Here is a 24137-nt window from a genome sequence, read left to right on the forward strand (position 1 = left end):
TGCTCTCATTTAAAGTTATTTAACCTTCATCTGGCCATTAATAGACTCAGAACTGAAGCCAGAATGTCTGATTGTGACTGCTCACATCAGAAAAGAGCCATTCTCTGAGCAATTTTCCAGTGTGTTTTTTACAGACTCCAGTGTTGACAACAGGTATCTAATCTATCTATCTAATCTATCAATCTATCCATCCATCCATCCATCCATCTATCTATATAAAAGACACAGCAACCTGAGGTAATAGATCACACACAGATCTTCCCTCAACCCAGCTTTGTTAGTATCAGTCTGTCATATATACATCAGATATACACAGACAAACATACATACTAGGCTAATATACATACAGTCCACAATCAAGATATGCTCCATAGCTCAATGATCAAAATCCTAAACTCAATTTTCTACATTGTGGGAAATATTTCACTGCAGGTGAGTTTGCGTCCCACCATGCCATAGCAGACATAGAGCCTGTATTTCCAACCTCGAAGCACCATCTCCCAAATCCTACTAAAGTTAAACCTCTAAAGCCTCATGAAAACTTGGTACTCCTATGTAGTTTCTATACAATTCAGCATTCATAAATCAGACATGCAGGTAGCTGTATGTATATTTGGCACATTATTGTAAGTTGGGCTATTAGTGTATCTCTGCTCACTGGAGTATTTTACAGCCTAATTATACTGTTTAATCTTATCGTAAATCATGTCCTGAAGTATGGATCCCAACCCCGACAGGGCAGCCTGCTGAGTCATCTTTACTCTATTCTTTGCTCAAGTAACGCCTGACGGTTCTTAGATTGCTCGTGGCCTCATCTCACCGGGATGTATGTGTGTGTGTGTCTGTTCATGTGTTGTTATGAGTATTTCTGGAAAGCCAAGAAGTGTTCACAGTATGTGCACACCGTTCTAAAACAAACATTCTAAAATGAACTCCATCAATGGCTTCCCTTCCTATGGAGGTCTACTGCCATCTAGTATAGCATCAGTCAACCTTAGTGTAGTTGGTTACACTCACTATAACATAAGCGTGACCTATCACAACTGAGAAAGGGCCGTGAATAGTACATGAAAGACACTGGAGGGATACCTACCATACCTCCTCAACACACTCATCATCACACAATTTGCTGAGATGCCACGAGGTATGTCGCTATTACTCAAAGGAGAAGATCAGTCGAAACAGAGGACACACGTGTGGATAATTAAACCAATGCCTCTATTACGTTCGATCACTGACCACATATTGCTACTGTAAACTCGCAAAAAAGATTGCACATTGAGAAACATTTGGCATTTACTTGCTTTAAGTTTTATTTTTGTTGCTTTCAGAAAATTCACATTTTATTTTCCTTTCCTCATGCACATGGGGGATAAAAGCAATCCACTTAATCAGAGTATTGGCAAAAAAAATTATGAAAATAGTATAACTTATTTATTTTACTTTGGGGATTCAACAGAATCATCAAATTTTTCATAGGTTTCTTTTGTGTGGGAGTTCAGTTTTGTCAGGAAAAAAAATTACTTTTCTTAACTGCTTTTCTACAATCTTTAATGCTGTTAAGTACTGTAGTCTTCCATGTCAACTAGCAAATCAATGTTGTCTTAGGGAAGAAGTGTTTTTACATCCTTAGGTCTCATTATGTAGTAATTACTTTGACCCCCAAAAAATCCTCCTTTTCACATACACTTCTCTTTGGGCTTCTCTTTCTCTAACTAGTTGAAAACCAAACAAATAAACTTGACAGTCCCATGTAATCTGGGTCTTCACAGGCATTCCAATACTACTTCTCCCACCTACATTCTTTTATGAACCCAAAAATATATATCTCTTCTAGGACAAAAGCTCAAAAAAATCATTCATAAGAGATTAATTATGGCAAGTACAGAGCTTTTCTTTGTATGTGCTGTATAGCTTGAGTCTGAATCGAAATTAAATACAACATTACAGAAAACACAGAGCCCCTCCTCTCCTCTAAAGTCGGACAAAGAATAGCAATGAGTGACCTGGGGTCTCCATTGAGGGCTGCATTAGGTTAATGAGAGCATGGTTGCATACACATTGAGAACAGGTGCCACGAAGAGGCAGGAAGACCTTGAGGAACTATAAAACGCCTGGCATACAGGATGAGGGCTGAGGTTTACACAACGCAGGGGTGAGGGAGAGGAGGGGGAGACATGGGACAGTGGACAAAGACACAAATGCTGGGACATCAGTATGTACACGTGGGGTGTGGAACATGTCAATGCCACATTTTAGGACAACCATACTCCTCCAGGGAGGGGGGGGGGGGGGTGCACAGTCCGGTCGGAGCGACGGGAGCTTCTCAAAACCAGGCACCGATGTGAGGAACCAATCGGGGTGCTCGCTTCTTTATAGATTCCACCTCCTTTTGCCACAGTTTCTTCCTCTTGGTATCAATGTGTCCTTGGGAAAATAGATTGATAAAAACATTTACCATGAGATAAATAATTACTCAAGTTTGCTTCATGTCTCAAGGATCCAAAGGAGACAAGACTACATATTTTCTATGGCAGGTTTAACTGTAGAGATGGAAACATACACACCATTAAGAGAGCGAACTGTTAAAGTGTTCAAAAAATGCCAGCATGTAGAATCATTTAAACTTTGACCTTTCCAGATAAAGTTTTCATAATAAAAAAAATTCTGTTTAGGCAGATTCCTTTTTTGGCTACAAATTGCACCTTAAAATTTAGCACATTCTATTTGTAAGTTTATAGTAAGTATTGTATACATACAATACATTTAAATTAAAAAAGATTGTCTGGAACCTTTTTCTGAAACAGTGCAACTGTTCCTAAATCGCCTAAAGAAAACAAGTCTTTGTTCAAGTTCCACAACAAGTGAATTAACCAAAGAATTATGGCACGTCAGGTCCGACCAAAACCCTCATTATAAAGTGAGGGGTGTGTGAAAGAGATAATTGCATGGCTTTTGTGTTTGACCCCATGACCCCTGTAAGAAAACAGAGGGTGACCTTTGGCCATTACCGGGAGAACAACAGAGGCATCTAATGAACATCTCCGTCATTTACATTTCTTCAGTGTTAACCTCAGACGGTCCGACATGGCATGCTTTGTCATTAAGCCTTTGTACAACCATCAGATACAAAGGCAGACAATTAGCCAGCATTATTAAGGAGTTCGCTTTCTGTTTTTTAGCTAAGCTTTGTCTGATTAAAAAATAATCCTTCACAACTACACTACCCACTGTTCCAGGATCATCCACTTTCAACAGATTTAAGCACTGCAAAGTTTTTGGGGCATTACTGTAAACTGAAGCTATAACAACTTTAGGCTTAGAGCTTAAATGTAGAAACAATTCAAGTTTGAAGCCAGTGGAGTCCAAAACAATTGAGATAAATAAAACCATCCCTCTAACAACTGGACATTACGGAATGTATACACAACTCTCTTAATTTTGTTTTAGTTTTGTAGCCTACAGATGCCTGTGACAGTGGCGTGACCATGTAATCAAACACACAAAACGTCCTTTTCTGTATCTACCACCATCTCTCTCACCACCACTGACTTCCTCATGACAGAAAACAGCCCTAATGTGGGGGACACACCTCTGGCGGGTGCCAGGCCGCGCTCATCCTCATCCTCATGGGGGTTCTGGGGGGCGTTTCTCAGGTAGTGTTGCTGGGACGGGGGTCCAGGGAGGGCGTTTTGTCTGCAGCTGCGCTCTTCATTGTCCGGCACATCTACAGGGGTGTGGTCAAATCAAGAGAGGGTAGGTTCAGCTGGGATGCGCACACGGGTACATGACATGTTCAGTCTGGATGTCCTGATGTGTGTGTGTGTGTGAGTGTATGTGTGCACGTGTTATATGAAAGCCTGTGACTGTTGTTCCAAGCGAGCTGGATTACCTTGCAACCTTCTCGACGGGAGCAAAACAATTAAACATTGGAAAGAGATGCATCTATTATAACAAGTGCTAGTCAAACTGATGTACCCTCACTGAACAACAAAGAGGACAGAAATACTAGAAAGTTCAAACACCTCCTCAGGCTGCCCCCCCCCACCCCACCCCCATCTCCACCCCGCATTTTCCATTCATATTTCATGTGGCTGCGCTTCATTGTGATTAGTCATGTAAATAAAATGAGATTTGGGTTATTCTTTTCTCTTGGTAATTTACATTTATATTGAATTAGCGGCAGCCGTGTGGGTGTGTGTGTGGATGTGTGTGTTGGAGTGGATGTGGTTAGGGATGGGTGATGGAGTGGGGGGGGCTTATTATCTTGCGAGATTATGGGCAGATTTCAACGCCATTGTGTTGTGTAATTAAGGGAACGCCGAAGAGAAGAAAGGGTCCAGATGCTCGCGTGCTGAACCTGCTCTCATTTTGAAGAGAAACCTGCCCCCACCTCAACACCACCCCATCTAATAGCCCAGCCTTTAACAAATCGCAAGCCATTAGAGTGACATATCAAAACCAGTGTTGGTGGGAAGGGAGACATGCAGAGAGACCTGTTTGAAGTACAAGGTCACCTCGCATGCAGCGATGCATGCTAACTGCTCCGGAGAAACTTAGCTGCAGGGTAATCCATGGAATATGTAATTATGAGTTTACACAGCCTGAAGCAAACTTGAATAATTAATTGACTGTTTACATTCCTAGACTTCATACTGAGGTGCCCCTTAGTGATGCCATCCATCAACAGTCTAATCAAGAGTAGTTGTTTTTAAAACAATTGAGTGGTCGTTTGTTTAAAGCTAAGGCGTCTGTGTCATTTATTTCTTTTTTAGATACAATTGCCTCAGAAAACACACTCTGTCACTTCTTATCTTGCTCAGAGCGATACTGCCTTGACTAGCACAAGCATTCCAGGTAATATACCTCCCTTTCTCAGTCTCCCTCTCTCTCCTTCCTGACATTTCCCCTTTTTGCCTCCTAATAAGTCCATCCACCAAGCTGTCCAAGTCTGGTTTCACCATTCATCTGGCCCTAAACCGAGTCACTTAAACTGTCCAACGCAACAGAGCAAAGACCATGGGGTCAAAGATGGCGAGTAGCCTATCAGCTGGTAGACTAACAAGCCCCTGATAGAGACAAAAGGATCACAATGACACTCCAGTTACATCTGAATGGCCATGTTATTACCATGAGTCATCCTTCGTGACCCTTGTAGATTTGTAGTCTAGGGGGCGACCGCAAGCACATTGTTATTTGTCAGAGTGGAATCCCCGAAATGGAGGATTGACACCACAGCGTGAATCCCTCTCAGAAGGCTAACACAGGCTACTCAACTTGGTTTACTCTTAGATGGGATTTGCCCTGTCTCCTTCCAGTTTGGAAAACGTAGTGCTAAAACGAATACACATTTAATCCAAATTATTCCCCCTACCAAAATCCTGTTTGTGTGGGAGGAATTGGGTGGAAGTCTGAGCAATATGTTGCCATATCTATGAGGCTGTGTTCTTTCGTTTAAAGCCTCTGTTCTCCTGCAGATCAATATTGGTTTCTATTATGGTATTGTTACCTGGGTGATGAGATGGACGCCCCGCTGAGACATAAAATCCATTATCATTTAATTAATTTCAGCAAAACAATATCAAAGAACAATGTCGATAATTATTTTAATACTCATAAAGGAGGCTTTTTATTTCCCTGGATCAAATACTTAATTTGGCAAACAGAATGTTTGGCAATGAATTCATTTAGTAATTGTCTTGAGAGACATTGTATTGTGATTTGTCTGACTGACATCATGCACCTGACACACAGTCTCACACAAACATACACATCATCTCACACACGCTCAAGCACACAATAGATATCCCAATTATATACATAAAAATCTACTAATCCTAATGTATTTAACAGTAAAATGTGTGGGTCTGACAAATCACCAATTGCAAAGGCCTTTAAGGCACACACACACACGCATACATTGTTTTTGGTTTGCTCGTAAACAACAACCCTAATCTGCTGACACCATTATCAATGCAAAAGGTGTATCTGCCCGTATCGCCCCCCCTCTCTCCATCAGGTTTGAATATAAACCTGGGCCCTGGTGAGGTTCCGCCACTGCTGAAAGTGGAGATAACGCTGGTGCCCTTGTTCCGACACGGTCAGAGAACAGCTGGCTGTGCCCCGCTGTTAGTTAGTCTTATCTCCCACATCTTTCATAATGCAGCCAGCCCAGCCCAGCCCGGTAGCCCCAGGGCCTGTCAGCCTGATGTTATCCCAGAGATGGGCCTGCCTGCCTGCCTTGCCCACAGACGAGGGTGGCATGGAGTGGAATTCAAACAGGATGCTGCCTTCTAGTAACAGAAAGTCATTATGTGGCTTCGAAGGCAAGAAATATAAATATGCGATGTCATGATGGATGAGCGATGTCCTAGAAAAATATGTTATGTAGAACTATCTGGAAATAATGGTTAATATAACCCTAATCTTTTCTTCAAGGTACTGCTTGGTTAACCTAAATAGTTTTCCCCCCAATATAGGGCCTAAAGAATCCCAGATTTGTGTTTCTTGTTTACTTATTTATTGGCACAGAAAAACTGACAAATGAAGTGTCAATGTATTTACCTTTGATTACAGATGCTTATCACGTTTACCCAAACTTGTTGAGTTTACAGCTAGGGCAGATATTGCAACAATAGGCTATGCTTGAATATACCCATGTTTAGGGGGACTTGTCTGATATGTCGAGGTTAGAACCAATAATCAACTTCTAGGATGATGTCATTATCTCTGTGTGTGGATACACTGCCATCTAGTGGGCAGAATTATGTATCTGCACCCTGTGAATTACAATAAAAGTGTAAGACTTCTAAATGGTTATTGCCAGATGTGTGTTTAAGCGTACACTTTTTATTTTATACATCTACTCCACCCAAATATTTTGAAATAATTAAGGATATTAATTATTTGTTTAGATAACAAAACCGCAGTTACGTAAAATATTTTCTGTGAGAACTGCAATGCCTCTTTTCAGCCACCAGAGAGTCCTATGGTCTCACAGTAAAAATATCCTACAATTTACTTCACAGTGAGGTGAATCATTCAACAAATACACTCAGCTGCCAGCTTTCACATAGCTGTGGGCACCACATTAGGTATGCCTTCTTTACCTAAAAACGAATTCTTCCAAACAAATGTGTAATTCAGTAGATTTCTCTTTCAGGTTTAAATGTATGATGATATTTTCAACTGCAGGGATCTGCAAATTATTATGTTGAGGTATGGCCTGACTCGAGTTACCTGCCTCTAGATGCCACACACGATTTGTAATTGCCCCTAGGCATCAGCACCGACACACACAGACACACAAACACAACCACGGTCACCTTTGTGTACTTGTTGTGTAAGGACAGTGATACTGTGTTATCAACAACACAGTTGGCACATGATACTTCGATCAACCTTCAGGTAGGATAAAAACTAAAAAACACAACAATATAAAAACATCCAATGAGTCTCCCCTGGAGTGAGCATTCTATGAAATACTTGTCTGACATAGTTAGACAATAACGTGTGGCTGACACACGTAATTGATACACAGGGAATTCATGCCCTCTTTAAATGTTGAAGCATTGTTTCTTGTGAAATGGACTGTTACTTGGCATTAACCACTATGCACAACTGTGCACCTAGTAGTTCCTAAAACTCCTACATTTACTACTACTAAATTTTTTGTACATCACTTTGGATAAACGTGTCATGCTAACTGCATGTAAACGTCAACTGTTCGGAGTATTCTTTTTTCACTTCCCTTTTACCCAACTGTGACGGATTTCACCACTCATTTCTCCTCTCTCCTGAAAATGCGCTGGGGCTTGTGAAAATAAACCAGGCCCCTTCCAGCACATTCCACAGAACTTGTGTGCCAGAGATGGGCTACGAACACACCCTCTCATAACCCACTCCCCCTGAGCTTCAGTGATCAGACAGCTGGATCCAGCTGAGCACTGTCTGAACACGGTATAACACTAATGTGGCACTATGGACATGAAGTGTCCCTGACAAGGCATTTTATGGATGTTTGACTAGTGATCTTAGGCTTGCTGATACCAACTTGGGCCTACTGATTAAGAAATCCACATCATTCCACAGAAGGGCTCATGGTTGACATGGATACAGCTGATATGAGCCCTAAACTGGCCCAGCACTGCTCTGAGGTAAGGATGTAGACCAAATCACCTTTCAGAGTTAAGGCGTTATCAGAATTTGTACCTATCAGTGGGTGTACTGTCAAAACCTGGGAGGGCCTAAGGGAGCTTCCAGACACGTGACACAGCAACAAAGGCACGGCCCCTCCTGTGTCTGTTTCTCCCTGTGTCATGAGCTCTGACAGACTCCATCTAAAAATGGTATACACTTTGCTGTCATTTACTTTTTAGATGAAACTGATATCTATAATCCTTTTGTTGCGCTCGTATTCCAGAAAAACCCAGTGAAAGCAAAACGTTAATGTTATCATAACAAGTCGTAGCTGTCACACATTAGTTGTCGCTTGACGGTTGCCATTAGTAGCAGGTTAGCATGGACACACAGGTAAGTCATGTGGTGACAAGTGAGTTTCCTAGAGCGGCAAGGTCGTTTCTGTGAGGCGGTGTGAGGTGTGCACAGGCAAGCACACACACAACAGGAGTGTGTTTGTGTGTGTGTGTGGGGGGGGGGGGTGAGGGGGCACTCAAGCCAACACAAACATCACACAGACTCTTCAGTTACTGCAACAGCCCTTATAGGGTCAAATTTAAATTTATTGACCAAACTCCATGGGACATCACTTTCATTCTTGTTTTTTTTTTTATACAAAATACACAAAATCCCCTGTTTATCCATGTACTATATGTATATGATATTTATAAAGAGATCTTTTGTCTCCAACTCAATGGTGTGCAGTGATGGAACAGTTACAGGAATAGCATGAGCAGCCCAAACCGGGAACCATGCAGAGATGAATTAACACTCATCAAACAAAAGAAAAGAAATTCACAAAATGCATATTAATAATGATATTAATTAACTAATTCATCTAGACTGTCATCTACAGGCATGGTCATGAGAGGTTAGAGAAGTGTTTCGTGAGAGTTACAAACATTACAGCAAGGTTTGAGAACCAACAGTTAAATTGATTTAATGAAACAAAGCAAAAAGAGCATGCTCAATTCAGTTGTCCATCTGACTGTGTATTTTTCAAATCTAAAAGTCAAAATCCACCCATAAAACCTGCAATATTGCAGAAAAGAAAAATACATCTGCGTTTATAAAAGAAATATCAGATCATACATAGTATCAATAATAAACAATAAAATCATCTTATCCTAGAAGAGAGATGGTCCCACAAACAAAAGGTTATCCAGAATAAATACACCCCTTGTGAACATCATTTTCACCCTCGTGAATAAAGAAAACAAAGAATGTTTCCAGGTTGAGAGAGACGCTTGTACTACGAGGTAAGACTAACCCGTGGTCTGTTACCGGGCTGCGGGGTTAGTGGATTTGTTTTCCTGGAGTGAGTATAAATTATCACTTGTTATTCAGTCTTAGCATCTGTTCCTTACCATTGATGGTTAGAGACTTCATCTCACCATCCTCTTCTACCTCCACCCTCTCCTGGCCATTCTCCACAATCCTGACATACACACACACACACACACAGAAGAAAGAACAATTTTCACTCTCAAGAACACAAAGCATCTCTTTAAATGTACTTTCACATATATCAATGTTGCAGACACTTTTATCCAAAGCAACATACACATACTACATGTAATAAGTACAGAAGATAATCCAGGAGTGGAAGTCCACAGTTCTAGCCAGTCTCAGAGCTGGAAATGTGGAGGCTGCGCCCTACCGTTTTGTGGTGATCTTTCGGCCGTTGATGAACTTGGTGGAGGAGGACACGGAGCGGAAGTTGCCCATCCCCCCTCCACCCCCTCCGAAGGACGAGGAAGAGAAGGTGGCGAAGCCGCCGCCGCCCATCTGCCCGAAGGGAGAGAAACCTGGTGCTGTGGGCACACCAGCAACACAGTAAGCATGCATTCCCTCCCCAGCTGAATTCAAACATATCCAGCGCAAACTGCATTTCCACAGTTCAGTAAAGTTATAATGCAATAAAAAATAAAATACTAATTCACATACAAAGCTATTAGTATTTCAGTGTTCGGCGAAGCAAAATGCCCACACCTGAGAAGCCGGCCCCGAAAGGTGGGAATCCCCCAAACCCATGGAAGAAAGGACCCCCGGTTCGACTCCGGCTCACCCCCCGCTGATGACTGCGCCCACCACCAAAGAAGTCATCGAAAGGATCATCTGTCGTTGTGAGACAGGCACAGGTAAACTACATGAAGGATGAACAATTTCTGGAATGCACCACACAAGACCAAAACCCCAAGACCAAAACAGAGGCAGAAAGGATGTTACAAAAGCAGAACCTGGCCGGAGGCTGTTTCTGTGCCTTGGAATATTCCTAAAACTGGATGTGACCTTCCTCTGTTCCTGATGCTTTCCCCTGTGATCCCCCCCGTGGATACGTGGCTAATTGTGCACTGATCTGGGTCAACTGAGCTGGATAAGGCTGGGCCTGCTGGGTGTGGATCTCTTGCTGCCTGGGCCACAGATCTACACGCTGCAGTGAACAAGCTGAGGACAGTCAGCATAGGCCTCCCAACATCTAGCAAGCTTCTCTGTACAAAGTGCAGGCTAACATACCCAGAGGTTAGGTCTTATCAATTCAGTCTTCGAACTGCCTACATCAGCGTGAGATATCTATAACACATGCAGTGTACTGGAAATCAGAGCACGTTCAGTTTACTGTTTACCTTAGCTTGACTGGAATGAGGTGGGACTGGGTTGGAAATGCTTTAGTTCAATCCAGACTACAGCGGTGGAGGAGGAGGAGTTTGTGTGTCTGTGTGTGTGTGTGCTGCTTGGACCCCAGTCAGCTGAAGCAGAAGTAAGTGACAGATCTTCAGCACCAGCTGGTGTGGTACTGACAGGAAATCCCTGGCCAAACTTCATCTCCAGTCAGTCAGAGCTATTAGGCTACATCCTCTACAAAAAAAACACCTGACCAACCACATAACAAACCACCAAACAGAAACCCACACCACAGACCTATTCAGATCAGGGTGGAAGCTAATTTGAGCTTGGTTAAAAAAACGGTGAAACGGAAGCCATGCATTCACATCTGAGCAAATGAGAATCAGTGAGTGCCACGATTAAGGCAGGAAAACAGGAAGGAAGAAAGAAGACAGAGAGGAAGTAAGGAAGGGAGAAGGAAAGTGACTTAGAAAGGAAAAAGGAGAAGGAAGCAGGTAAGAAGGACCCATTATGAACCTGATGGAACCTGTCCGTAACACACGTCCCAGGTATCCATAAAGGGCTTGGGTAGGCTTCATCTATCCAGCTAAACACAAACAGTCCTGAACTGTTGTGGCACCGACACCAGGGGAGACTAGCAGGTCCTATCATCTTACTGTCGGCTTTGAGGTTTGGCCGCGTGCTCGTACTGTACTGAAATATACTGTACCGACTCAACCTGGTACAAAAACAACAACATCTGCGCTTGTGATTCACTTGTTTCGTTTTTCAGAAACTTCAGGATGTTTGACTACAAGCTTAGTCTGAGTCACACGACCAGTTTACTCAGATAAAGGATAAACAGAAAAATACTATTCTAAGATAAAGCAAAAGACAATTCTGACCATTTCTACTAGTGTCATTTTGGGAGTTTGTCGTGTAATGGGACTCATTTTGTACATAAAGGAGTGATGCACAAGCCCCCTGCTTGTTTCAAGGCCAATTAACGAACATGAGTCAGTGAAGCTCAGGGCCTCTCTCACCGTCACTCCCCAAGCAGAATTTGCACAAATACTGTAAGTATTTGCCATGCTTTACATGTGCAACACACACAGACATTCACACACAAACACCCACACACACACACACACTCCCTGGCGTTGTTACAACTGCTCTTGTTTTAATACGGAAGCTATTTTTGAAAGCATTCCAGTTGAATGATGTAGGCCCTCATATCCGTCCTGTCTGCGTTGGACTCCATATTTAGAGTGAACTATGGAAGCCTTGCTGTCATTCGCCGAGCAGATACAGGGTTCTCTACCCCAGCCGACCCAAGCTAAACTCCTCTCATTACAATATGTCTGCCCTTTAAGACAAGACAACAACACTGTGCTAACAACCTTGGCTTGCCATTTTACACTCCCCACCACTGGCCAACATTACAGGAGTGTGCTAATTACCATGAAATCCAACTGATTTTTCTTTCATGACTGCTGCCCTTTTGAGCTCAGCTCAAACCAATCCAATCAAGGAGCAGAGTAAACAAAAACTGGGAGGGAGAGGAGAGAGAGATGGTGAGAGAGGGATTGAGAGAGAGGGGGAGAGAGAGGAGGAGAGCGGGAGAGAGTTGAATCATGGGAGGGCTGGAGCATCAACAATTTATTTGAAAAATGAATAATAAGATGACATGGGTGAAGATTTTATTAGAGGGGGGGGGGGGGGTGTATAGCATGCATCTCTCTGTCTCTATCAACAAAACATGTTTGCTGCTTTTCTTTTATCCATTACAGCCTACTTGATGCTGATTCATTATGCAAAGAAAACAACAGCAATTAGTGTTATGAGGTCTGCCCCATCTTTTGCCCGAAAACCAAGGCCTTCCTTCAAAAGTCAATGTCAGTACCGTACAACTACAGTTCAACAGGATATCAAATATGCAATGCACATCTATAAACTATTTAGAAGCAACTCAAAGTGAAATAGTTCACTGAAGGATGTTTTCACCTTTTTAGCTCTCCAATTTTCAATCTCTTTCTATCAACTCTCTCCCCTCTACACCATCTCTCTCTCTCTAATATATTTCTCTCTCTCTCTCAAATATATTTCTTGTTCCACTCTAGGATAAAGGAAATTCCCCCAGGGTGCATCTGAGAGTAACCTACTCCTTTATCCTCGAAAGGGTGGGAAGACCTACTCACCAAAGAAATTTGCAAATGGATCTCGACCACCGAAGAATTCCCTGAACACATCCTCTGGGTTACGGAATGTGAACTCGCCGCCAAAGTGGTCTCCGTTGTGATAATGCCCTCCTGTGAAATACCGAAGATCAAATTACCCTCTTATATGAATAAACATCTTCAAAAACATCTTCAGAAATGTATTTGATCTTAAATGAATGTTAATATTCTTCTTAATTATATATATTAAGATGTTTCTACCCCGAAAATACACTACAACGGCAATGCCCATTATGGCCAAAGACAGTAAAACTTATTTCCAGTGTGTAGTGTAGCATTTGTTCATAATGGTTCAAAAGATATTGGATCTATAGATCTGCATGTACTGTGGAGGCAGAACACCACCAGTACATAGACAAGGAATCATACACAAAGCAAATATCAAAATACCTCCTCCTCCATTTCCAGCTAACCCTTCTTTACCATACCGGTCATACAGGTCCCTCTTTTTTTCTAAATAAAAAAGGAAGAAAAGGAGATTACCAACTGGTCGATTTCAGGATTACATTTATTACAGAAAAAATGCTCATCTGAAAACACCTTTTTTGTGTTTATTTTATTTATGGTAACATGCTGGCATGAATATGGATGATTCAATCAGAACAAATCTCCTTCGCTCTAGATTAAACTGAGATATGTTCGTAATCACTTTAATTAAATATTTTTCAGTCAGTCATAGAGTGGGTTAATAGACTGTTTCTCATTCAAGCCAAAGGATTTTTAATGCAGATGTATTATTGTAAAAACAAATGTGTACATCGAAACAAATTCACATTTTCATATATCGAGAATTGACAAAGTAGAAATGGCAAAGGAGATGAATGACTTGAGGCCTGGCATACAGAGACCCAATTGAAGCAGCAAATGTTCAAGCGTCCATTCGGCACAAACCGTCCTCACATTGTGCACTTAAAAGACTAACAGTTTTTTTTTTTTTTTTTTTTTTTTTTTTTTTTTTTGCTACTGTTGCTGTGCAAACTACACATAACAACAACAAAAAAATACATTTAACGATCTCTGTTGTGCTTTAACCAGAGTGCCTTCTTCAAGTTCCATTTGAAGGCAAACAAAGAGCCTTTCTTGACATCCACAGAGAGTGAGTTCTAGTAGGGATGTGGACCAATCTGCAGCAGATGCACATGGCTGATCATATGTTTGGCTTTACAACCAACCTAAAACACATATAACGCCGGTAACTAATAAAGGACATGCCAAACAACATAGCTTGTATAGCATGCAAAGGGTTCCCTTTCATGTGTGCATGAAACACAGAGCCTCTCCTACCGTCTGACAACACCTCGTATGCCTCTGACAGCTCTTTAAACTTCCGCTCTGCGTCCTCCTTGTTGTCTGGGTTCTTGTCTGGGTGCCACTTCAGCGCAAGTTTCCTGTAGCTGAGGAAAACACAGTTACAAACAATATTTCAACACTAAGAGACACACGGAGATGCATAAAAGGCAGAAGGGCTAAATGTCACCATCTTAAAACATCATTTACAGTCAGTTTAAGATAAATAGGTCCAGTAGATGAGTTGAAAAAATTGATTTTGTTGATTCAGTTGATAAAGTATATTTTGTGAAATTTGAGCGGATGTCATGTAATTCACAACCAAATGAACCCCTATAGAGTTTTTTCGCGTATGAAATAATCACTCATCCTTTCAAATATCGTATGTTGTCCATAACACTTTCACACTGAGAACATCTTTCTCAGATACTTGATCTCAGAGACGGGGTGTCCTTAACTGGCATGTACCATGCTAAGTAGAGCGAGACACATGAATGGCTTCTTTTTTAAGGATAGCAACAACACTCATTAACTCCTGCTGTAAACACAAACAGAGACACACACATACATACATGAGACACATGTGCTTGTTGCACATGCTCATACACACACACACACACACACACACACACACACACACACACACACACACAATACAGGGAAGAAACCTTCTCATAGACACAAAAAAGGCATGCACACAATTACAGGTAGAAACAAATCTACACTCAACACACACAACACCCCACAAAAGAGGTCTAAACTTCATTGACATGAGGTCCAAGCCGGAGTGGGTGGGTCCAGCTGAATCAGCTGTTTCTCTAAGCCTGGCAGCGGTGATGGTTTAAACTGGTTTAAACAATTTTAACTCAATAGCCTCAGTGGTTAACAGTCTACACAGTCAATAGTGTCTATTGAAACAGGGGCTCTAGGTGACCAGTCTATGGTCAATGGAGTCTTTTGAGTCTTTAGTTGAGAGTCCACAGAAAAATGAGCTGATAAGCAAGCTATTGCTGTCTGTGCAGAGCCTGTTTTCACAGATAAGCAGCAAACTTCATCAACAGTCTAAATGTCATTATAGAATAAATATATAAAGGAGGATATTTACAAAGGATATTTACCCTTTTTATGAATTACTGAGGTCATAGAAGTAATAAAAGTAAACACAGAAATATCCAACATCAAAGCTAGCCTCCTGTGAACTTTGTGTTGACAACACTCAAAATACTGCCACTCAGTTGTCAACAATCACAATCAAGTTATTGACACGCAAACGTTCATATTACAGTTTTCATCACTGATAATATTTTCTAACAAAGTTAGCATCCTGCAATACTACCTAGGACAGTCATCAACCCTTTCACAATAATCCTCAACATGATTTAAAACATTTTCTGAAAGCCTGTGTTTTGCACCTCTCTTTCACTAACTGTCTCTGGAGGAGGGGATCCCTCACTGAATTGCTCCTCCCAAGGGTTCTTCCATTTTTTCTCCTCTAATGAGTTTTTCTGGGAGTTTTTCATTGTCTTATTGAGGGTTTAGGTTGGTTGAGGGGCAGTTCTATGGGCGTATGTAAAGCCTTCTGTGACATTGCTTGTAAAAAGGGCTATACAAATACATTTTGATTTGATTTATGAAAGGGCTCCAACTTTTGTTAGGTGGTATTGTGAAAATGTTGAGACTTGCTACCAAAGCTACCCAACAGTTCTGAAGATCTTTGCAATGCTATCTAACACACAACGTGTCACTCCTCAGGTCCTCCAAGCACAAGAAGAATGTCATGGGAGCGAGCTGGTCTCCCAGCTTGAGCCGGTCTGTTTGCTGGCGTTACAGGACAGTGTCTGACAGACAGACTGTTACAGCAGGGCTCTCAAAAGGTTACTGGAAGAAGAGTGGAAACTTCTCTGCATTGTGGCCTCTTGCCCCCCACCCCCCCGCCCCCTACGTACAAGCTGCTATGGGGAGTGAAGGGTGGAGGTGATATAATTAGCCTATTACATCCCTCTGAGTGGCCCACGTTTCCAACGACAACACTCTTATATAAATAGCGGGGAGGTGATGGGGTTGGTACTCACGCTTTTTTAATGTCCTCCTGCGACGCGTTTCTGTGGACTCCTAAGATGTGGTAGTACTCCACCATGGTCTCGTCTGTGTGTGACAGTGTGTGACAGTGTATGTCAGTGTACGTGTTAAAGGTTAGGGTCCTCTGAATGGCCTACGGAGTCTCTGTGGAGGGAGGGGGAAGGAGAGAGAGAGAGAGAGAGAGAGAGAGAGAGAGACAGACAGACAGAGAGAGACAGAGAGAGAGTTCAAGAGTTGAAATGTACATATAACTTTAACACTCCCTTTAGAGAGAATCTACCTTTAAAAGTTGTAGAAAAGCAACCAAATCAGTTTGCCCACCTGTTAAATCATTGCATGCAATATGCCACTAGAAGAGCACAACAGCTTCGCTACGCATCACTTATGAATATCTGTTTGTTTGTATGACATATAACTCAACGATACAAAAGTTGGAGAGTGTTTTAACTGTTTTGGTGTTTTATTAGCACTCAACTGAACATTGCGCTTTCACCACAATCCTCCATGCAGGAGGGCAGCCAGGCATCAGCAATAAACACTAAGGCATATGAACTGTTCAAATGAAATTAAATCAAACTCAAGCCTTTTTTACAGGCAAAGTCAAACTGTTACAGCCTGACCAACATGTTGACAAGTCAGACTTGTTTCCAGTCAGCTACCTGCATCGGCACATTATCAGCACACTGGTGATGACAAAACAGGCCCATCACAGACTGAGATTAGCTCTGTGACATTGCACAGTATGCAGCCCCTCTCACACATCCCAAAAGGACACATGGAAGAATAGCTAGTTAGCTCAAATCCAGTTATACTAAAAACGTTTGAACTAGGACCCACATCCAGACCTTTCTGACGGCTTCTCCCACAGGGACAAACCCTTTCAGATTTCGAAGAGTGGACCCTCAGCAGTCTGCATTCAAACTGATAGCTGCTAGTCAGATTATTGTGTTAGCAATGGTGTAAAATGGCTGGGAAAGCGGTGAAACAACAGACACGTTTATGGTAGAGCAGAAGCAGAAATACCTCAATCTTTTCATGTCCAAATGTGGACGTTTGTTTTGGCAGTCTTTTTTGGCAAGATATGGCAGTACATTAAAAGAAAGAACATTCAAATGTCCACTATAATCCTAACTCTACCAGACAAGGTTTTTTCCAGCACACTACTATTACACGTTACAGCACTGTCACATCATGTCACAAAACACCTTGTTTGAGCATTGATAGGATTACATTTGTGGTGGTCATATAAATGTCCCTTTTGTTAAGGCTTTTCACAAACCATAGATCACCAAATAAAGAAAGAATAGTACAAACACAGTATCTGATCAGTTTGAGTTATCTCTCATCCCCTCTAAGAAAAACTAATTATTCAGTGTCTGTGTTATAAGGTCTGATGCCGACCAGCCAATGTTACCCTGCTGAACACTCAGCCCTGCTTCTGCCTAAAGTAGAGAGAAAAAGACGGCAAAGAAAGTGGGAGATGAGAGGAGTGATAATGGAAATAAAGAAAAGAAACACATGAAGACAGACAGAAACAGGGAAGGAGAGAGAGAAAGAGACATAAAGAAAGACACAGGGGAGAGAGAGACATAAAGAAAGAGACAGGGAAGGAGAGAGGCAGGCCGAAGGTGACACACACGGTAAGAGACACCATAGACCAGATCTGTTTACCGATAAATCAATGCAGGCAAGGCTCTCATTCTGGAGATGACCTTAAATCAAGAATGTACTCTGTCTACACAGACAACAGCACAGGCTAACCCCATATTTAGAACAGCAAAACTGGTTAGAATGAGTGGAACATGATGACTCCACTCTACACCTTATCTTCAAAAAAACTTAAAAGCACAGTTAAGCCTCTTTAACACACAAGCTAACTATAACTATTACTTTGGTTGACGCCAACATCCAAGTCACAACAAAGTGGCTAACCATCTAGCCTACATCTAAGAAAGGTCTTTTATTCTGTGTTGTAAAAACAAGCCTCGTCTCAGTCCACAAATAAGCTGTCTACGCAAATATTATAACAGAACAAATAGTAAATATACCTATGTGATATAAACAAATGAAATAAATGACAAGCAAATAGTTACCAGTTCCACAGGGACTCCAGTTGGATCTTGTTTGATTGCTATTTTTAACCCCAGTGCCCTTTTCTGTTAGAGCGTGTGTATGGGGGAATGGGACATGGGCAAACACTTGCCTTATGCCACTCCTGTTGGCACGGGAACCCCTTGGCTGCCCTGGTCAGTGTCTTTGTCTCCCAGGGGCGATTTATCAACTTCACTTTCTGACTCTCCACACACCCACTTTGCTGCCTCCCTCTCTCCTTTCCTTTCTCTCAATCTCTCTCGCTCTCTGTTTCTATAACATACACACTAACACACATTCTAGTTTCCCCATCTCGTTTTTGTTCTCTCTTTTGTTTTCCCTCTTACCCTCTCTGTTTTGTATCCTCCCTTCTCTCCCTGTCCTAACAGATCGTACAGTAGCTTTGCTCAGAGCACCCAAACGAGAGCAGATGTGTTTCAAGCACAGACCCATCTCTCCCAACAACTACCAACGACCCCCGTCTTGACTCGTGCAGTACTGTATGTTCCCTCTCCTCTCACTCAGCCGTGACTGAGCCATCTCCCGCCCTGCAGCACTTTAAGAATCATAACATGGTGTGTTTGCGCTGGTGGCCGTCGGAGAGAGCGTGTAGGAGACAGAGACACAGCGAGTACAGTGTGTATGTGTTCGCGTGGGCGGACATGGCTGCTTGAATTCCATTCTGCTCAGCGTGAAACGTGTCACAGTGTGAGCAGGAAATGTGGGTCAATCAATCCCACAATCTCTCAGAAACAGTAAACGTCACCGCACCGTCTAACATTGACTCGCGACTGCGTATGACAGCAGAACAGCTAAGTGTCAATGCAATTTATCTAGGTCAGTCACCCACTTACTACAATGTTTACATCTTACGATGCCTATCCAGGAATACAGGCTCAGATCTAAATGGCAGGTCCATAACTGATCAATCAATGCAGGCCTCAGTATCTTACTGTATTGACAGAGTATCTACCAGTGCAATAGAGCCAGATTGTCCATGCCAGCGGATTCCCAATACACACAGAATGATTGAATTACAACCAGCTGGCGTGACCTTGATGTGAACGGATGCTTATAGGAAAGTGTGAGAGCCAATGTTAAAGGAGGCATTATGGATTACCTTGAATCAGCAGATGATTCATTCTCCCATATTATTAATAAGTATGTTTATAATTAGTAATAGGCTACTTAGAATTTTTGTGTCCCATGTATGCAACATCCCATGTATGCAACAATGTAGCACATGAATGCTAGTTCATATGATCATATACTAACTTGAACGACAGTTTAACTTGATCACATCCTACAGTAAAACAGCTTTCCTTTAATGTTTGGTCTTAGAAGGAAGAGTTAACAGCATACCCATGGGAAATCTAACAACTGGGTGATTGTGGGAGAAAGTGAGAACCTCTGGCTTAATAAGAAAGTGAGTCAAGATTTGCTGAAGAGGCTTGATAAAAGAAGCTGACAGAAGGGTCAAGACCTAGTGTTTCTGGTATGAAAGCCCACCAGGAACCCATGCAGAAGATGTTAAGTTAATAACGTTTGACAGCCTGACCTGCGTGAGTGTAGACAGCCATACGTTTCATATGTTGGTAGACCTATCATGATGTCGTCACAGCCAACCACATAAGGAGGAATGGCCAAAGTGTATCCGAACGTTTGGATAAATACAATTTAACTGAAGCTTTATTTTACTCAAAGTATGTAACTTACATTTTACAAAGCATGCGTTTACTCAAACAACGGCACGCGGTCTTAGAGTTACGGTCAAGTCCTATCATGTCTCAGGATCAGGGATGCCCTACCCTGTTTCTAGAGATCTACTCTTCCATTGGTTTAGTTATTTGCTGTAATTAAAGAGGTAAAAATTCTGACATACATTAATCAACCAGCTCATAATTAGGTTTTTACTGCACTAGAGTAGCATTGTACATTAACGGTATGCAGTCGTTCTCTAGAAACAGGTTTAGGCAAGTTATTTTGAGTGACGTAAATGCTAAAGCTGAGTGTGTTTAACTTTTAGTCATTGCTTGTTAGGTTATATAGACTAATGCTTTTGTGAATTCATAAGCTCCATTTCAGTGGAATGTATACAGCTTTTTTTGAAGACCTATCATGGTTTCTGTGAGACTAGGCTAATCCACATCCCCACATCTTGATGAAGAGGAAAACGGACGCTCTGTCAGTGTAAGTTAGCAATTCAAAAGGTCCAATGGCCAGAGGCAGGCTTGAGGACAATGTTGACTCACCTTGTCAGCAAAGTAGCGTACGTTTTTTTGTATTGAACTGTATGAACAGAGCTAAATGAAAGCAGAACTCAGCTCTGTTTTATGAGAAACTGAAGCATCTTAGCATAACAGACCATTCACTACTTATTTCAGTCATATGATAAGTGTGTGGAATAAACACACAGACACACACAGACACACACAATCGTACTGTGTTCTGTGTGCCCATGTTTGAGGTCTTTCCAGGGAAAGAGTGGCTCTGTGTATGCACTAATGAACCATGCAATGATTCTGGCATTAGTCTGAATTGAATTATGGTCTTTACTGCCATGAGAAAAAGAGCTTGTGCCACAGGAACAATAAATAACTGTTCAAAACATAATTAATACATTTACATGCATACAATGTTTACATGCATCTTCTGTAGAGAATGGTGCACTACACCGCTATACATTTCAGTTATGTCAGTGCAGTGTAATACCATTGCATGTCAATATAGGCAGAATGCACTTTAAGTTGACTGAAGTTCACAACTGGTCCAGAACAGTGAGAATGCAGTTTGTCCCTGGATGCAACACAATGGACAGTGTGTGATTAGTGTAAGATTAGCTTTGCCATGCTGTAAAGTCACCATGAGCCCTGAGGAATCCAGGCATCCTCATGGTTGTGCCTGTCCTGTTGTGAGACATGTTTCACCTTCATATCTATGGTTGAGTTCAAATTACTCTGAATTCCACTCTCTCTTTTTAATCTAATTACATCACAAAGGTATACCAACCATAATACACATTTTGTGACAAAGTTCAAAGAGCAAAAACCCATGATACTTGAGATAAGTTGGTAGATCATAGTATGTGTTATGTGTGCTTTAAAAACGAAAGTGAAGTCTTATAAATCATGAAATGTAGGCCATAGTAGGCCTACATGACAACTTCTGAAAGTGAAAGAAAGTTTCAGAAGTCCAGGTCCTTTCCAATAGGCTAGCTCAGCGGATGATGCTTAGTTTGACATTGTTCTTTAAGTTCTACAGTAGCAGATCTTTCTAGAAATCACCTGAAGACAGCATCCATTTTCAGTACGATACCAATTTAGCTTTAGACCTGTCAGACAACATGATTTGTGTCTCATATTCACACCCCAAAAATATGTAATAGCTGTTTGTTATTTTGTCCACACATTTGTGCAAAATAGCCTAATTATAAAGATATTTACACCGATTACAATATGTCCCCGCACTTTTTAAGATCCTAGCATCGGGGTAACTTGAGTGAAACAACAACAAGGTTGCGACATTGAACCATTATGCGCGCATCACCACATTGCCTAGTGGGCTATGCGATGCTGACAGGGGATGCCAACCTGGGTATTCACGCTCCGACATAGCCATCGCAAAAATACACATTGTACAGTAATGTACAATATTGTGTACAGTAAAAGCCTACACTCACCCGTCCAGTTCAGATTGATCCTTTCCTTCCTTAGTCTGACGTCAGAATTTTGTGTTTTATTTTGTGGGCTACTCACGAAGGTTTTGTTTCTACCGACCTCTCCACTCTATTTTTGCGTATCCGGAAATACTGCTGGTGCTCTGACTCCTTGAAGCACGGTTTCGAAAGTGCGACAACTGTGGACCTTCACAGAGCTGCACACGGATTAATAGATGTGCGGATGCCAAGAGACTATCTAAACTCATGTGGGATCTGCGCACGATCATCGCGCAAGTGGTTAAAACTCTATTCTAAATGGTTCTATACAATGTCACCCCGTTTCTTCCTTCTTTGGCATTTGCGGATATACTGTAGGCTAGATTTTATGTGCAGGACATTTTTAAACGGTTTCTATGGTCTTTGGCTGTTTTATGTTGGCCTACTTTTGTAGCATTAGAAAATGTATGGTGAGATTCGATCGCTGACGATATTTGCTTAAATACGCCACCTGCTGTTTTGAAGACCTTACTTGCAAGGAACTACTTCCAGTGAAACCATCTGGACACTGAACATGAGATTGACGTTCATAAAGAATCAAATCCAGACTCACCATCCTAATAGGCTAACATAGCACATCATTACATTATAGATTAATACCTATAATAAAAGCTTAGTCTACATGGCCACATATGAATGAGTCAAAGGATTTAAGTCTGTGACTATAATTTGGTGCACAAGTGTGACATGGCATGTGTGCGTCTGAGTAGCCTACCATCAAGTAATAAAAGTTTGTATGTGTGTTTTGGGTGTTGGATAATGTTAAGATCAACGATGTCATCAATAACGAGAAGCATAGCACAACGTAGGCTATTGACACAAGTATTCTCAACTACATGCAGCACACTGTGACAAGGACAGATTGAATAGACCTTGTGTGAATTCAAAGTAAATGTCATGAATGATTTGCATAGCCCACAAAAAAGGTATGCAGACACTCGCTCACCGTGTCTGAACGTGCATTTACTGCGCACATGAAGCCATTTTAAGATATAATGTAACAATTAACCTAAGGTTGCATCATCCAGAAGTCTCCGATCCCTAACAGTGACTCATGTCACGTGGACTCATTTCTTTTTTTCTAAGACGCCACAACATGGCATCCGTTCTATTAGGCCTACATCTATTTGAAGGCACATTACTCAAATGTTGCATTCTGTTTTTTATAGCCTATATATACAGCATATTATTGAAAGACATGCTAGTACCCACATCAGAACACTGATTTCTAAGCCTGATTCCAGTCGGTGTCCCGATTGCGTGGGATTTTATAATACATCTGCTTGATAATGCAAACGCTACCAGGTATCTATCGCGCTTTCCATGGTTGGGAAGCCTTGGTCTGAGAAATGGCTTGATTAAACTGTGGCCAGCAGATTCGTTCATGTGTAAAAGTTACTAATATTTTATAGAGATTCTGCGCACGCGTAGATCTATAGTCTACCTCGTAAGGAAGCTCTTCCATAGCCTGACGTTGTCATACTCATAATTCTAGTTGGTCCCCAATACGAGTAGCCTGGCTGCCAGCCCAACTTCTCCCCGCCCAAAAGAAATTTGTTCGGGAAATTGGGTCTGGAGGGTCTCGTATTGGGGACCAACTACAGAAAACCAGAATCTGGGCGAACCAATGAAATTGCCAGGGCGGGCTTTATACGATGATGGACAGATGATCAACAGTAACGTAATCACCCACGTCACAAAAGAGCGCTTAAGTTGAATTCGTTTTGAACAAACATGGCTACCGCTGGAGATCTGGGATGTTGTGATTCTGCCATCGAGTCTGTTTTAGAAGACATCGACAGCGCATTAATTTTGAAAGAGGAACAGAGAGACGCAATCAAGGCATTTGTCGATGGAAAATATGTTTTTGCCGTCCTTCCTACGGGATTCGGCAAAAGTTGAATTTATCAGCTGGCCCCGATGGAGTTGTAATCCTAAACGGA

General features: G+C 41.7%; 1 protein-coding gene across 7 annotated transcripts; it reads right to left on the bottom strand.

Moving 5' to 3' along the window:
* Positions 1-1294: 1294 nt before the first annotated feature.
* On the bottom strand, positions 1295-22388 carry dnajb6b (DnaJ heat shock protein family (Hsp40) member B6b). 7 transcript variants are annotated; one of them, XM_047023422.1, is made up of 10 exons: positions 22159-22388; positions 16382-16454; positions 14307-14416; positions 13413-13475; positions 12984-13094; positions 10171-10296; positions 9839-9992; positions 9546-9616; positions 3593-3727; positions 1295-2427 (listed from the first exon to the last, which is right to left on the bottom strand). In XM_047023422.1, the coding sequence occupies exons 2-10, from the start codon at positions 16444-16446 to the stop codon at positions 2327-2329; spliced, it is 936 nt and encodes a 311-aa protein (XP_046879378.1). In that variant the 5' UTR covers positions 16447-16454; positions 22159-22388; the 3' UTR covers positions 1295-2326. The 7 variants fall into 7 exon arrangements, with proteins under 7 accessions (XP_046879378.1, XP_046879375.1, XP_046879377.1 ...); XM_047023419.1 differs by having other exon boundaries at positions 16382-16532; positions 22159-22384; XM_047023421.1 differs by lacking the exon at positions 22159-22388 and adding an exon at positions 18592-19023.
* Positions 22389-24137: the final 1749 nt, after the last annotated feature.

The sequence above is a fragment of the Hypomesus transpacificus genome, chromosome 8 (genome assembly GCF_021917145.1).
Source record: "Hypomesus transpacificus isolate Combined female chromosome 8, fHypTra1, whole genome shotgun sequence".
Lineage (NCBI taxonomy): Eukaryota > Metazoa > Chordata > Actinopteri > Osmeriformes > Osmeridae > Hypomesus > Hypomesus transpacificus.

Coding starts and splice junctions, on each gene's coding strand:
- dnajb6b (XM_047023422.1), bottom strand. CDS start 16,446: ATGGTGGAGTACTACCACATCTTAGGAGTCCACAGAAACGCGTCGCAG. Junction 9,993..10,170: donor TTTCGGGGCCGGCTTCTCAG/GTGTGGGCATTT, acceptor GTGTGCCCACAG/CACCAGGTTTCTCTCCCTTC. Junction 3,728..9,545: donor GAAGTCTCTAACCATCAATG/GTAAGGAACAGA, acceptor ACACCCCTGTAG/ATGTGCCGGACAATGAAGAG.